General features: G+C 40.9%; 1 protein-coding gene across 1 annotated transcript in view; it reads left to right on the top strand.

Moving 5' to 3' along the window:
• Positions 1-17,366, top strand: part of TANGO6 (transport and golgi organization 6 homolog) — a 169,842-nt gene that overhangs the window by 138,726 nt on the left and 13,750 nt on the right. The window contains exon 17 of the mRNA XM_060084730.1: positions 1,708-1,821. Coding sequence (XP_059940713.1) covers positions 1,708-1,821 — 114 coding nt within the window. The remainder of the gene's footprint in view (positions 1-1,707; positions 1,822-17,366) is intronic.

A 17,366-nucleotide genomic window follows, 5' to 3' on the forward strand; every position in this document is an offset into this window, starting at 1 on the left:
GGGAGTCTGAGCATTACATGGCCCTGGGCTGGCTTTCATACTTTAGTTATCAGACTGAATAAGCTAAACTTTTATGTGTCAGGAAGGACTCGACCTAGCTCTAACTTGCTTCTCTGATTTCAGCTCTTACCTCTTAAATACTAAGCCTGCAAGTGGAGGTACCTATTATATTGTTGCCTGTTTGGAGGTCACCCAGGGGACTCCTCCTAGGACTGAATTGCTTCTACTGTTAATGCCAGAGGCATGGAAGCCACTGATGACCTCGAGTCAGGGTTCCAGGTCAAAAGCAGAAGCAGCTTGCTGGGTCTTATTGAAAAACAGCCCCCAAAGAGTTGAGCTTGTCTGGGATTTCCCTTCACTTGTAAGCGTCAAGTTTGTCTAATAGATGTGCAACTTGATTAAATGCCAGTGCATCACAGATGCAATTATATTTAAGAACAAGCTACTTCTTCTAATCCCTTTGCCATCACTGATTAATTAGACACTTTGAACTATGCCCAACTGTTTGAAAGCTGTGAAAAATACAACCTGCATAGTTAAAATTTCTGCACAAGCCTATTTCCTCATTTGTGCCTGGATTCTTTTTTTAAACCTTTAAAAAAACCATTCTTTAAACATAATATGTATTTATACATGTTCCCAAGCACACAATCTGGCTATTTTCTTATCATGGTTAGAAAGCCTTCCACAGTTGGCCAAGATATACACTCACACAGTAAATCACATAACAAAGTATGTGAGAGACCAAGTGAAGAATTTAGACTTACCTTCAGATTTTTGCTGTCATTGGTCACACTTTCAAAATTTTTGTTTTTACCTTTTCATTCTTGCACAAATGCCTCAGAAAGGTTTGTTGCTGTTTGTTGTTGTTGTTTTCTAATGGTATCTCTTTATGGAGGTTTTAGAATATTTTTGTGCTTACCCGGAGCAGGGTGGGGGCAGGATGGCTGGTACAGGATATAGAAATTTTCTCATTTTATGACATATAATTATCAGCTATATATCTGCAAGTAAACATTACCATGTTTTGCAAGTAATTTCTAAGTCCTTTCTGTTATAGAGAGCTGTCTTTTAAAGTAAATGAGCACTGAAAGACCCATTCCACAAATGAAGAAGCCCAGGCAGGGAGTCTCAGCAGTTGGCCCCTGGTAACTCACGTGGGTGTACACTAGAATTGTAGTGTACCAGGACGTCTGGACACACTAGAAGAAGATCAGTTTGAATATTTATTTATTTCTCTATCCCTGGGCTGAAACTTTCATCAGTTGGCACGTTGATATTCATGCCAGACCTTGAACTCTGAAGCCTACTTAGCTAAATCTCCATGGTCCTCCGTCCCTAGAAGCCACTGTGTTTCAGACCATTTTTTCTTCCTTCAATTTGATGTCCCCAGAGTGGGGCAAGTTCTTCCCACTTTTGAGGAAATATTCACCTTTGACCATACCTTTATTATATACCTGTATTCCTTCCCACTCCCTAGTCTCCCTCCTGAATTCCAAACCAGATTTTGCCCCTTTCCAGAAAAGCCAGACTAAATCAAGATCTCTACCACTCTATCTCTCCCTCTTCATGGAGAATGAGGAAGCAACCCACTGCTCTCTAAGCCAGATTGTTTGTGATGAATGTGTAGAATATGGAACACAGTTGAAAGGTTTTAGGTAATTGTGCAATCCTGATTTTTATTGACTTCTTCTCTCACCCTCCTAGGTAACAACTTGTCTGATTGCTGTGGCTAAAACAGACCATGAAGTTCAGGTGCGCAGAGCTGCTGTCCATGTGATTGTGCTGCTGCTTCGGGGACTCAGCCAGAAAGCTACTGAGGTAAGTCAGTCTCTTACCATTTGCAAGTTCCCTACCTGTTTGTTCTTTATCTATCAGTCTTCCTTTCACCAGGGGAGGCCTTGAACCTTTTTCCCGGATGAATTCATGCAGATGAATCAGTCAGCAGAGATTGTATTGTTTGCAGGAAGATTGTATTGTTTGCATCTTCAGTGAGTCTCTGTTTCCTCTGTATCATATTAGGCAGACTGCACACTAACCACTGCAGAAAAACCAGGGCACAAGTTTACAGGTAGAGATTCTGGGTCCCAGCATTCCCCTCAGAGGGACAGGTTCCAGGGTGAGCTAGCTGGACTGCACCAAGCCTGCCTCTATAGCCTGAACTTGAGTGATTTGTCTTCCTGACTCATTTCATTGTTCATACAGAATCACTAAAGGGCCTCATTTCAAATGTTTCCTTTCTAGCTGTGAGTTCAATCCATGAGATTTTAGTTGTTGCATAAATTAAACTTTTATTCCTCCTCCAAGTGGGTTTGGTTGGATTTCTCCCCAGTGTGTGGACAGTCCAGGAAGAAGGTTTATATATCCATATGTGTGCTGAGAATTAGTGACCTCTAAATTAATTTTCTTCTTGATTTTAATGGAAATTCATTCCCAGTTGACTTTATAAAGAGAGTATGCATTAATAATTCACTTCCTGGCATCCACAATGCTCGTCTGTGGCTGGCACATCAGTATTTAACCAAGTGTCATTGAAGCCATTAGAAAAGTGTTTTGTCAGACACATGGCTTTGTTCATGCTAGAATTTTGCCATATCAAGTTCCTAACACCATTTTTGTACAAGCATTATCCCCTAGTAATTATCTAGGACCTTGGCAGGAGTGGGGGACATAGAGATCATAACTTGATATCTCAGATACTTGTTTTAGGGTACACACTGCTCTTGTTGAGAATCTGCTGTACAAAATGGAATTAAGAAAGAGTCAGTGTTTTTTACCCACTGTCAAGATCTACAAAACTCTTGACAAATATACCATTGTTATATAAGTTGTTAACAATAGGGGAAACTGGGTGAGGAGTATACAGGAATTCTCTATTGTCTTCGCAACTTTTCTATAAATCTAAAATTATTTCAAAATTTATTTTAAAATTTGAGTTACAATACTCTTAAAATAAATCTTAGAAACTCTGTAAGTACACACACCCTTACTCAGTAAGAGTGTGTGTGCGTGTGTCTGTGTGTCCGTAGCAGAGCAAACTGTCTGGTTAGTAAAGTGAGAGAAGAAATAGAAAGAAACTCTATCCAGGTTTCTCATATCAGTGTGTAGCCAATGAAAGCAACACTGCTTGTCTCACCAGTACTAAAATAATTTGAGGCCATGGAAGATTTTTGCCACTTTGAAAAAGCCATGTGAATGAAAAACCTCTGTTCTCCAAACCACCTCTAGTCTGCACTCACTGGAATTTATAAATCGTGCTTACTCAGTGAATAAAGAAAAGGAAACGGAATGGGATGAGGGTATGATTCCTCTTCCTGGCGCATCCTTGAGACCAGGTGTGTTAAATCTTGTAATCGTAGGTGTGATTATAATTGGGGCACTTTAACGAGAAGCATAGATAACCACAAAGCTTTCAATCTAAGATTTTCTTTACTGCACTGCTTTGCCTCCAGGAACAGCTGAAATGAAAATGCCACCTTGTTGTTGAAGTTTTGTTTTGTTTTTTTCCTTCTAATCACTATCTCTCAAGCTGTGGAGTGCCAAAAGATAATCCTAGGTTTCAGTGAATTCTCTGTTGCTCGTAGATGTGCCAACCAAGAAACTCTGTGGTTGTGGCAGCTTGAAAAGAAAGCAGAGAGCCCGGTAAAAGGTAGATGTCCAGAAAATCAGGAGATAGATTGGGATCAGAGAGGGGGAAGACATTACCACCCCCAACTGATGAGGTAGCTTTTACCTCTTTCCCATTTGCAGATAGCCAGAATATCCACATTGGAGAGAAATACAGCATTCACTTTCTTATTGAAACACTTATTTTCTCTGCTTAGCCTTGTTTTGGCCTTATGATCGTATCTGTTTATTCACTGATTCCCAAGTATAGCCTGAAGCCAGAAGGGAACCCCCTTTAAGCTCATTCTACCTTACCTTTGCTGAAAATTGAATTTATGAGGAACACCCAGGAGAAGGAGGTATGTTTAGACCTGTACTTTCTGTTGGCCTCAGAGTTAAGAACAGCCCTCCTCATTGTGGAGGAGATGAGCTGGGCAGCAGCATGAGAAAATTGTGCCTAACTATCCAGCTTTTCCCAAGTTAAGTCTTTGTGAGGTGACTTGTTTATTCTAAGAATTGTAAATGTTTAGAACATCCATATTCCTAAATTCATTCCAAAGACAATAATGAATAACAGGGACAGTAATGACTGAGCAACAGCCTACCAGACTGGCCCTCGTTCAGATAACAACTATGAACTTTGGACATAATACAGTAAGTAGTTAGCCGAGGACGCTAAAGAGTGGTCAGAAGCAGGCAGATTCTCATGGAGTGTCCATGTTTAGAGGAGAGGTGCTGTATAGAGTAAGTTCCCATTTTCTTGGCTTTCAGCCTAGGGGCAGGTTATGGTCTAGGGAGGCGTGCAGTGCATTAGGGGTACTGGTGGAGAAATCACAGTCTTTTTGGGCTGGGGAACCAGAAGACTGAATCTGGGGGAACCAGATGGGGAACCAACCCTAACACCATCTCATATTTTCAAAAATAAGCAAAACCTGGAAGCATCTTCAGGGGGAAGAGTTTGGGATTAATTATTAATTGATGGCTGCATCAGGTTCAGAGCCAAATCCAGGCCTCCACCCGGGAATGGTTTTTAATTCCTTCTTTCGAGTCCAATATTGGACTCTGTTTATAGAAGCCTATTCTTAGTAAAATTAAGAATAGTGGTTTCACTAATTTTTGGGCAGTTGGAAGTTACTCTCCTACTTCTTTGTGAGAGAGAAGGCAAACTGTGGCTAAAAAGAAAAAAAAAGAAAATCGTTTGTGTATGATGTTATGCTTGTTTAATGACAGCAGTTACACATGGTCCGTACAAAAAGATTAGTGTATGCATCCTGGGTTCACCTTGTGCTTGTCTGTCTAGACCGAGAACTAGGGCCTGAGGGAGGATGCGACACTTAATTTCTGACACAGCACAAGCAGCAAGTTATAAGTGAAGGGACAGACTGAATGGAAACTTTCCTTCCTTTGGCTTTGTTTTATCCTGAAAGTTATTATTTTTTTTTCTTCCCTTTTTTTTTGCGGTACGCGGGCCTCTCACTGTCGCTGCCTCGCCCGTTGCGGAGCACAGGCTCCCGACGCACAGGCCCAGCAGCCATGGCTCACGGGCCCAGCCGCTCTGCGGCATGTGAGATCCTCCCGGACCGGGGCACGAACCCGCGTCCCTTGCATCAGCAGGCGGACTCCCAACCGCTGCGCCACCAGGGAAGCCCCTGAAAGTTATTTTGAGAGCATTTGTTGTGGGGTTTTTTGTGTGTGCTATGGATGTAGTTAAATGAGCCCAGTTTCCTTCCCAGAGCTAGTTCCACAGACACTGCTCCTTTTAACAGATCGAAGGTTACATGTGAGGAGCAAATGAAAAGAACATTTATATTAAAATGACTGGGATCCAGGTAATAATTACTCCTCTTGTAAACTTTGAAAAAGTGCTTGGGAGAGTCATTTCAAGACTGAAATTAAGGAGCATCTCTCCTTCCTGGGAGCATAAGGCTATGGCCAGTTGACCAAGGCAGCAGTTCTGTTGGTCATCCGCTACTGGCCCAGGCTTGGGCGTTTACACATTGATAGTATTGATAAATGGCATTTAATGAGAATTTAGCATTTTTGGACATTGTTTACAATGCCGTAGAGACAGAGGCATAGAGGGATTTTAAAATATATTGTAAGTTTATAAATGTTTCTTCCCCCACAGACACTTCCCTCTGACTCACTCTTAGACATTCTCCTTGCTGTTGCTGCATTTCAATCTTAGAAAAAAAAATCCTCTTAGGCCCCGTATCAGTTTCCTAGGGCTGCTGTAACAAAGTACCACAAATCGGGTGCTTAAAACAACAAAAATTTACTGTCTTATAGTTCTGGAGGCCAGAAGTCCCAAATCAAGGTGGACCATGCTCCCTCTGAAGCCTGTAGGGAAATCCTTCCTTGCCTTTCCCCAGCTTCCAGTGGTTTGCTGGCAATCCTTAGTGTTTATTGACTTGCAGCTGTGTTACTCCAATCTCTGCCTTTGTGGTCACATGCATTCTCCCTGTGTCTCTGTCATGTAAACATGGCTTTCTTCTTGTAAGGACACCAGTCATATTGGGTTAGGGGCCCACCCTGCTCCAGTATAACCTTATCTTAACTAGTTACATCACAACAACTCTGTTTCCAAATAAGGTAAGGTCACACTCTGAGGTACTGGGGGTTAAGACCTCAACATACTTTTTTTGGGGGGAGCAGGGGACACGATTCAACCCATAACAGACCCTTAGCATTCCATAGTCCTTTCTGTCTTGTGCTTATGCTTCTCCATCTGTTCATTATTTCTGTATCTTGAGAAGAGCCTGTTCTGAGTGGAGTGTCTCAAATATAAAAGACAACAACGGGGCTTCCCTGGTGGCGCAGTGGTTGAGAATCTGCCTGCCAATGCAGGGGACACGGGTTCAAGCCCTGGTCTGGGAAGATCCCACATGCCGCGGAGCAGCTAGCCCCGTGAGCTGCAATTGCTGAGCCTGTGCGTCTGGAGCCTGTGCTCCGCAACAAGAGAGGCCGCGATAGTGAGGGGCCCACGCACCGTGATGAGGAGTGGCCCCCACTTGCCACAACTGGGGAAGGCCCTCACGCGGAAACGAAGACCCAACACAGCCATAAATAAATTAATTTAATTAAATTAAAAAAAAAAAGACAACAACGATGATGATTATAGTGGAGGTGTTGTTATTATTATTATCACTCCCACCACCACAACCACTACTACTGTCTGGTCCATAGATTTGCTGGGTTTTTGAATGATTGTTTAAAACCCACCAAAGATAATTTTATATTCAATATAAATGAATAGGCAATTTCTTTCATGGCTGGAACTTTAGAACCTTATACTTTATCATGCCAGGACCTCACCATTGGTCATCTCAGATTTTGGAAGGCAGACTCTGTTACATGGAATCCAGCCTTTCAACTCTGCAAGCATCTCATGATTGCATACGTCACTTTGTTCCTCCTCATGATGGACACCAACTCGACTGGGAAAATGCATAAGAACCTAGAAGCTTTGTAGATATTAAACCAGAAGTACTTACATGTTTGGACTTGTTTTGACCTCCAACACTGTTTTCCCCCTTTTTTGCCTACCACTAAGAAGCAGTGGATAAGGTACCACAAAATAACAATAGTAATGCTGTCTGTTCTCATAAAGCAGGCACTGAGCTATTGAGTTACTGTGTTGTCTCAGTTGATTCTCTCAGGAACTCTGAGGGATAGGCGTTGTTACCCTCATTTTACCGATGACTAAAGGAAGCCCCTCAGAGGTTAAGCAAACCACTCACGCTCACATGGCTAGTAAGTGGCAGAGATGGTTTAAACCCTGGCTGTGTGTCTCTAAGGCCTGTGCTGTGCTCTAGCTGGCTGTAGTGTTGTGTGCCTTAAACTGCTTATTTTTTTTTTAAAGAAAGAGCAGATAAAGATTATTTTTAAGGCAAAGAATTACACCAGTAATAAGTGAAAATATACAATAAGCAGTCACCGGTTAAATTTCCCATGCTGAGAGTGGTTAAAGCGACGTTCTGGTTAATTGAATACAGACTTGTACTGAGTTTCAGTTCCTGTTTAGCCATATACTTTCTCTGTAAATAGCAAGCTCTCATCACTTCTCTCTGGCAAGGTGTTGCCAAAAAATCGTGATGACTTTCTTTACTTCCTAAGACCCAGTCAGACCAGAAGCACAACTTTTCAAATGTTCATTCTGACACATTAAAAACCAAATGTTTAGTCATTTAATGAATGCTTGCTTTTCTAAGGATCTCTACCATCTCTCAAATACCAGATTTCTATATGGGGTAGCAATTCGGAAGTCATGCCTTTAAACCCCTGAGGTAAAGAGGATTTGCAGCTAGATAACCCTGGAGATTATCAGGGGCATTTTTCAGTGGCGTATTTGTCCCAGGATCCGAGCCAGGATCTGAGAGAACAGGACTGGAAGGGTGTCGAGAGGAGCAGGACTAGGCTGGAGACAGACCCAAACTGAGGGAAGTTGATACAGAAGAGAGGCAAGGCCAGGTCCAGGCACACAAAGACACTTCTGCAAGGCCGCTGCTTCTGACCCAAAGGAGGGTAGAATGAGTGTGCTCTGTTCATCAGTAGCATTATATCCCCTTCTCCCCATCATCTTGTAGTTTTTTCTTACATAATTTCTTAAATTGAGCTATAACTTATATCCTTAAAATTAAAGTCTACAGTTCAGGGGCTTTAGCATATTCTTTTTTTTTTTTTTTTTTTTTTTTTTGCGGTATGCGGGCCTCTCACTGTTGTGGCCTCCCCCGTTGCGGAGCACAGGCTCCGGACGCGCAGGCTCCGGATGCGCAGGCTCAGCGGCCATGGCTCACGGGCCCAGCCGCTCCGCGGCATATGGGATCCTCCCAGACCGGGGCACGAACCCGTATCCCCTGCATCGGCAGGCGGACTCTCAACCACTTGCGCCACCAGGGAGGCCCTAGCATATTCTTTAAGTCGTGCAAACATCACCACCATCTAATTCCAGAAAATTTTCATTACCCCTGAAGAGACGCCCCATACTCATTAGCAGTCACTCCCTCATTACCCCCTCCCTCCAACCCATGGCAACCATTAACTTACTTTCTGTTTATGGATTTGCCTTTTCTAGACATTTTGTGTACAAGGAATTATACAACATGCCACCTTTTATGTCTGGCTCCTTTCACTTAGCATAATGTGGTCAAGGTTCATCCATATTGTAGCATGTATCAGGATTTCATTACTCTTTACAGCTGAATAATATTCCATTGTATGGATCTAGCATATTTGTTTATTCATGCATTCATTAATGGACATTTGGGTTGTTTCCACTTTTTGGCTATTTTAAATAATGTTGCTATGAACATTTGTGTACAAGTTTTTGTGCAACATATGTTTTCAGTTTTCTTGAATATATACCTAGGAGTGGAATTGCTAGGTCATATGGTAACTTCACGTTTAGCTTTTTGAGGAACTGCCAGACTGTTTTCTAGCTGCACCATTTTTTATTTCCCCCAGCAATGCATGAGGGTTCCATATGTTCCACATTCTCATTAACACTTGTTATTGTCTGTCATTTACTAGATTTATAGCCATCCTAATGGGTATAAAGTGGTGTAGTTTATTTATTTGTTTAAAATTTTTTTAACATCTTTATTGGAGTATAATTGCTTTACAACGGTGTGTTAGTTTCTGCTTTATAACAAAGCGAATCAGTTATACATATATAATATGTTCCCATATCTCTTCCCTCTTGCGTCTCCCTCCCTCCCACCCTCCCGATCCCACCCCTCTAGGCGGTCACAAACCACTGAGCTGATCTCCCTGTGCTATGCGGCTGCTTCCCACTAGCTATCTACCTTACGTTTGGTAGTGTATATATGTCCATGCCACTCTCTCACTTTGTCACAGCTTCCCCTTCCCCCTCCCCATATCCTCAAGTCCATTCTCTAGTAGGTCTGTGTCTTTATTCCCGTCTTAACCCTAGGTTCTTCATGACCTTTTTTTTTTTTTTCCTTAGATTCCATATATATGTGTTAGCATACGGTATTTGTTTTTCTCTTTCTGACTTACTTCACTCTGTATGACAGACCCTAGGTCCATCCACCTCACTACAAATATCTCAATTTCGTTTCTTTTTATGGCTGAGTAATATTCCATTGTATATATGTGCCACATCTTCTTTATACATTCATCCGATGATGGACACTTAGGTTGCTTCCATGTCCTGGCTATTGTAAATAGAGCTGCAGTGAACATTTTGGTACATGACTCTTTTTCAACTATGGTTTTCTCAGGGTATATGCCCAGTAGTGGGATTGCTGGGTTGTATGGTAGTTCTATTTTTAGTTTTTTAAGGAACCTCCATACTTATTTTAAATTTTATTGAAGTATAGTTGTGTTAGTTTCTGGTGTACAGCACAGTGATTCAGTTATACATATATATATTCTTTTTCATTGTGGGTTATTATAAGATACTGAATATAGTTCCCTGTGCTATAAAGTAAGACCTTGTTGTTTATCTATTTTATATATAGTAGTTTGTATCTGCTAATCCCAAACTCCTAATTTATCCCTCCTCCCCTTTGTCCCCTTTGGTAACCATACGTTTGTTTTCTATGCCTGTGAATCTGTTTCTGTTTTGTAAATAAGTTCACTTGTATCATATTTTAGATTCCACATATAAGTGGAAAATATCATATGATATTTGTCTTTGTCTGTCATACTTCACTTAGTATGATAATCGCTAGGTCTATCCATGTTGCTGCAAATGGCATTATTTCATTCTTTTTTATGGTTGTGTAGCATTCCATTGTATATATGTTACCATATCTTCTTTATCCATTTATCTGTTGATGGACATTTAGATTGCTTCCATGTCTTGGCTATTGTATATGCTGCAGTGAACATTGGAGTGCATACATCTTTTCAAATTATACTTTTCTCTGGACATATGCCCAGGATTGGGATTGCTGGATCATATGGCAACTCTATTTTTAGTTTTTTGAGGGACCTCCATACTGTTATACATAGTCACTGTACCAACTTACATTCCCACCAACAGTGTAGGAGGGTTCCCTTTTCTCCAACCCTTTCCAGCATTTATTATTTGTGGACTTTTTAATGATGGCCATTTTGATTGGTGTGAGGCGATACCTCATTGTAGTTTTTCTTTTTAACCTTGTAATTTTGATTTGCATTTCTCGGATAATCAGCGATGTTGAGCATCCTTTCATGTGCCTCTTGGCCATCTGTATGTCTTCTTTGGCTAAATGTCTATTTACGTCTTCTGCCCATTTTTTGATTGGCTTGTTTGTCTTTTTGTTATTGAGTTGTATGAGCTGTTTGTATATTTTGGAAATTAAGCTCTTGTTGGTTGCATCATTTGCAAATATTTTCTCCCATCCTGTAGGTTTTCTTTTCATTTTGTTTATGGTTTCCTTTGCTGTGCAAAAGCTTATAAGTTTGATTAGATCCTGTTTGTTTATTTTTGCTTTTATTTCTATTGCCTTGGGAGACTGACCTAAGGAAACAGTGCTACAATTTATGTCAGAGAATGTTTTGCCTATGTTCTCTTCTAGGAGTTTCGTGGTGTCATGTCTTATATTTGTCTTTAAGCCATTTTGAGTTTATTTTTGTGTATGGTGTGAGGGAGTGTTCTGACTTCATTGATTTTCATGCTGCTGTCCAGCTTTTCCAACATCACTTGTCGAAGAGACTATCTTTTCTCCACTGTATATTCTTGAAGGAGTTTGTTGGAGATTAATTGACCATAGGTGTGTGGGTTTATTTCTAGGCTCTCTGTTATGTTCCACTGATCCATGTGTCTGTTTTTATGCCAATACCATGCTGTTTTGATTACTGTAGCTTTGCTGTATTGTCTGAAGTCTGGAAGGATTATGCCTCCAGCTTTGTTCTTTTTCCTCAGAATTGCTTTGGCAATTCTGGGTCTTTTATGATTCCATATAAATTTTAAGATTATTTGTTCTAGTCCTGTGAAAAATGTCGTGGGTAATTTGATAGGAATTGCATTAAATCTATAGATTGCTTTGGGTAGTATGGCCATTTTAACAATATTAATACTTCCAATCCAAGAACAGGGAATATCTTTCCATTTCTTTAAATCATCTTCAGTTTTCTTTACCAGTGTTTTATAGTTCTCAGCATATAAGTCTTTCACCTCCTTAGTCAGGTTTATTCCTAAGTTTTTTTTTTTTTATGTGATTTTAAAAGGGATTTTTCCTTTTTACTTTCCCTTTCTGATATTTCATTATTAGCATAAAGAAATGCAACAGATTTCTGTATATTAATCTTGTATCCTGCTACTTTGCTGAATTCACTTATCAGTTCTATAGTTTTTATGTGGAGTCTTTAGGGTTTTCTATATTTAGTACCAGGTCATCGGCATATAATGACAGTTTTACCTCTTCCCTTCCAATTTGGATACCTTTTATTTCTTTTTCTTGTCTGATTGCTCTGGCTGGGACTTCCAATAGTATGTTGAATAGAAGTGGTGAGAGTGGGCATCCTTGTCTTGTTCCAGAATTTAGCGGGAAGGCTTTCAGTAAAGTGGTATAGTTTAGGTTTGCATTTCCCTGATGGCTAAAGATGTTGAGTATCTTTTCATGAGCTTGTTGGCCATTTCTATATCCTCTTCGGAGAAATGTCTCTTCAGAATCTTTGCCCATTTTTAATTGGGTTATTTGTCTTTTTATTGTTAGTGTATTTATTTTTTAATTTAATTTAATTTCCCAAGAAGTTATTCATATACATAGTATTACAAAGCTAATTCAAAGATCCATAGCCCCATCCTCCTTTCTTACCCTCCATTCCTACTCCCCATCAGCAACTACTATTTTCAACTTGATTAGCTGCTTTTTTCAATGTTTCTGTGGTACATTAGGCTTACTTCTGGGCTTCTTAGGTTTAATGAATCAATTTACCATCCAAACCAGAACACTTTTGAGAGTGAAAGAGGACACTATTAATAATTATACCAGCACAGCAGATGTAAACCATACTAACCTGGGCAAATCAGGACCATGACCCTAGGATTCATTCAGCTGCTTTCTAGGATCTAAACTTGTGTTGCCATTGCCTTGTTAGTTCTTTTTGTTCTGATAACTTAATGCCATTTTTAAATCCCTTTCCTGACAGGAAAGAGAGGGAGGGAGCAATGGTGTGTGTATGTGTTTTGTTATTGTTGTTGGCGTTTTCTTGGCCGCACAGCATGGCATGTGGGATCTTATGTTCCCCTACCAGGGATCGAACCTGCGCCCCCTGCAATGGAAGCATGGAGTCTTAACCACTGGACTGCCTGGGAAGTCCCGTAAATATGTTTTGTTTTTGGCCACACCATGTGGCATGTGGGATCTTAGTTCCCCAACCAGGGATCGAACCCGTATCTCCTGCACTGGGAGCGTACAATCTTAACCTCTGGACTGCCAAGGAAGTTGTATGTGTTTAACATGCCAGCTTTTAGGAGGCAGCCTCCATTCTTCCCTCTCTAATGATGGAGAAAGTAGGTGTGGAGGACATGTGTGACAAGAGTCAGAACTCTTCTGGTTTTAAGCAACAGAAACCTAGTCTGAACTAGCTTAAACAAAGAGAACTTTTTAGCCTACCAAATCCAAAGAAGGGCTGAACAACACTGTTGTGGGAAAAGCTGGGATAGATCTGATGGTCATTGACTCTTAGAATCAGGAACTGAAATGCTGCACCTCTTGTCTCTGCTTCTCCTGCATTTCGCCTTCATTCTCTCGCACTGGAGTCCAGTTTTTTCCTATGACAGCAACATGACCACTGACGATGGCCCACTGTGGCATCTTACATCCAACACTCAGAGATTCCCTCTCTGGCCCCAAATGCAAAAATTCCAGGGAAGAAACATAATGCTCCAGCTAAGATCAGATGCCCATCCCCAAGTCAACCAACTTGGCTGGGCCAGGTGGGGTGTATGGGGTTGCTGGTTTGTGTAAAACCGTGTTCAGCCTCCACCATAGCCATTTGTGAGAGGAGAGCCTGGGACCGGTGCCTAGGAGTAGGGCATAGTCCCATAGATTTCCTCAACAGTAATTTGGCCAAATCCGTATGACATTAGTGATGGATTTAAGAAGTAAAACTGAAAGGATTAGTACTCAGTACTCTACTGTTTCTGCTAAAATATAAATGTTCAGCTTTTTCTAGTGATAACACAAGTGACAGTTTGGAAGACCTAGCATTTAAAACTGCTCCCTTTCTGCCTCTTCCGCATAATCATTTACATAGATTTACATATGTTAGAACTTGGTTCGTCTTCCTCTTCTGCATCAGATGCTATTTTATTTTCTGTAGGATAGCTTTCTCCTTACCCTTCTTAATCTGATCTAAAATGACCAAGAAGGAATTCCCTGGTAGTCCAGTGGTTAGGACTCTGCTCTTCCACTTCAGGGGCATGGGTTCAAGCCCTAGCTGGGGAACTAAGATCCCACATGCCACGCGGCACAGTCAAAAAAATAAATTAATAAAAAATAAAATGGCCAAGAAGAAGGTACTGTCATTTAAGCACAGAATTTTGGAATGTTACAGCTGGAAGAGGCCTTAGAGACTATTTCATTTATATTTCACAAAAATTTCCTTTGGCTTATTAACCCCATGAGTTGCTTCTTTGACATAAGGTCTCCATGGTCAAATAAGTTTGGAAAATGCTGTGTACAACTGTACACTCCCCTCGACATTTGGTGCATGTTTGCCTTTTAGGGGGTCTGAGAAGCCCTGCAGCTAAAGTCAACAGTTTCCTCAGCTCCTCGGCCATTTACCAAGGAACCCTGTTTTCATTATAAGCATGCCAAGTAATAATGTTCCGTGGAACATACTTTGGGAAATAATCCAACCGTCTTATTTTATGAATTGAGAAAATGAAGTTCATGAAGAGACTGCAGTTCTGATTTTCCAAAGCTAATGCCAGGAAGAATTAGCACTCATTTCCACTTGTTGCTGGGAGCTTACATTGGCCAAGTGCTCATGGAAGTATAGTATCTCTCCCTCTTCCTCTTACTTAATTCACTCATCCACTGCAACAAGATTCATCTTTTTATCAAGGATGTCTTAAGTAACATCATCAGGGTGAGCTGGACCACAAGATAAGCACCAGGTTTGGAAACATCAGCATCAGATCAGACCCAACATACTTTTATTGTAACAAATTATTATAACGAATATTTTAGAGTTTCCCCTTTCTATTCTCCTGAAATGAAATGTATAGCTACGTAACCTACATGTATATTTTAAAAATCAATATAATGTCCCAACTATAATATAAAGAAGGAATAAAAGAATACTAGTTTATAATAAAATAACATTTTAATATATAAATGTCTAGACCAACTCTAAGATATAATGAACTATTCAGTTGCTCTTATATGTAGAATCATCATGAATGTAACAGCTACAAATACAAATTAATAATAAATATCTTGTACTGGCAACTCAGAAGTACACTGAGTAGCCTGATTTTCCAAAATGGTAAACTCTCTCTGTAAAATTCCAAACAAATCAAAATATTATCTCCTCTCAATTCATATGGTACTTGCGTTCCTGAAAAATTCAGTGTATATTAAAGCCTGGCAAAATTACTTTTATTGAGTATTTATTATATGGTAGCACATATATCTAAGTGCTTTAATTAATTCATTTAATCTTCATAATGATCCCATTTAGGTATGACTAATATCCCCATTTTACACATGAGGAAAGTAAGACAGAGAAGATAAGTAACTTGTTCAACAACTAGTAAGCGGCAGCACGGTAGATGACCCCAGGCAGTATGGTTCCAGAACTTGTGCGCACAGGTTCTGTGACTGTCATCTGAAGGACTCAGGAACTGAGTCACTTGGGCATTTCCTGCAAAGATCATGGCGAACAGAAGGCAGCTTCAGATCCTGGAAACCTGATACCAAAAAGGAAAACAGATCAGACTCTCTCCTTACAGCTTATTTACTGTCTGCCCCCGAGAACGATGGAGCAGGGAGAGGGGAATGTTGAGGCCAGCCTTGGACCCAGATGCCCTGACCTCCCAGGACCTGCCAGTGTGAACTGTTCAGAGAACAGAGACAGGAAACAGCCCTGGCTTCCTTTTTATTCTTCCTCATGTTCCACTAGCCGTTGCCAAAATCATGGGCCAAACTGGACTATGCCATCCAGCAACTCCCATAATGGACACAGAACTGAAAAGGCAGGGAGCTGAGAAAAACTGAAGGAGACCAAGTGCCTCTGGGACTGCCAGGCTGGGAAGTGAGAGTCTTGGGACTTGCCTCCTGCCCTGCAGCTTGATCGGGAATCTATTCTTCCTCTGAGAGTGATTGTGCTAATAATCAGATGGGCCTCTGGATTGCAAAGCCCACTTATCTTTGCTCTATCCTCTGAAAGGGAGGAGCTCTGACTAAGTGTACCCTCCTTGGGGTGACTTAAAATGACAGTCTGGATTGATGCTCTGGGGTCTGTTCCAGCTCATTGCTTATCGCCCCACTGTTTGTTTGCTCTTAGCAAATCTCCAAATAAATTTCATGCTCTCTGGGGTTTAGTATTTAATAATGTAACTAACGTGTATGAAGGGCTTACTGTATGCCAGGCAGAGCACTGAGTTCTTTACGTGCATTATCTCATTGAATCCTAACAACCCTGTGAGATAAATACGCCTATAACCCTATTTACAGGTAAGAAAATTGAGGTCCAGAAAGTTTACATTTAGATGCCCAGGTCAGACAGAAGAGAACTGAGTACAAACCCAGGCTGTTTTACTGCCAGCTTGGCTGTTCTGAAGGAACTAATTAGAACAGGCCTGAGATTATACTTGAGGAAGAGGTAAACTGTTACAAGTATATTGGAACAAACCTGGGTTCCTAGGACTTCTGTTTCCTTAACCACTGGGACTTTCTTCTACGCTTTAATTCTCCTGATCGGCAGCTATTCAGTTACGCAGCATGGTAAGGGAGCAGCCAGAGAGATCTTTCTGAAATGCAAATCTGCTGAAGTCCAGTCCTCAGGTAACATTTTTTTCAGTGGTTCCCTGTGGTCCCTAAGATAAAGACCAGGCTCCCTAACATGACATACAAGGCCCTTTATAATCTGGACCCTGCTTGACTTTATAACTGTCTTTCCCGAACTTCCCTCATGAGCCCTCAGAGCCTCACGCCAGCCCTACATAGTCTGCGTACTATTCCTTGCCTCCAGATCTTGGTCCATACTGTTTCTTATGCCTCAAAATGCCTTCTCCTCCTGCCCCCAACCTGTCCATCTGATAAACTTTTGTTCATCCTTTAGGACTCTGAATGTTAAAAGCCTTTTCTCATTTCTCAGGCAAAATTAATCCTCCTTTCTCCAGGCTCTACAGTACTTTAAATATCAGCTCAAGACTAGAGTAGATATTGTAATGTTTTGTTCACATATGATGTCAACAGGGGACAGCCCCTGAACACACCAGTCACTTTTTTAAAAAATTGTGGTAAAATATACATAGCATGAAACATACCATCTTAACCATTTTTAAGCGTACAGTTCAGTAGCATTACGTACATTCATGTTTTTATGCTGCAATCACCACCATCCCTCCACAGAACTCTTTTCATCGTGTAAAACTGAAACTCTGTACCCATTAAATACTAATAACTCTCCCCCTCCGTCAGCCCCTAGCAGTCACCATGCTGTCTGTCTCTGAATTTTACTACTTTTCCATTCACTCTTATGTTCCCCAAATCTAGCATATTGCCTTGCACAGAATAATGCTTAATAAATGTTTGTTGAGGGAGTGCATGAAACCTTTTCTCGAAGATGCATGG

This window comes from Mesoplodon densirostris, chromosome 19, assembly GCF_025265405.1.
Source record: "Mesoplodon densirostris isolate mMesDen1 chromosome 19, mMesDen1 primary haplotype, whole genome shotgun sequence".
NCBI lineage: Eukaryota > Metazoa > Chordata > Mammalia > Artiodactyla > Ziphiidae > Mesoplodon > Mesoplodon densirostris.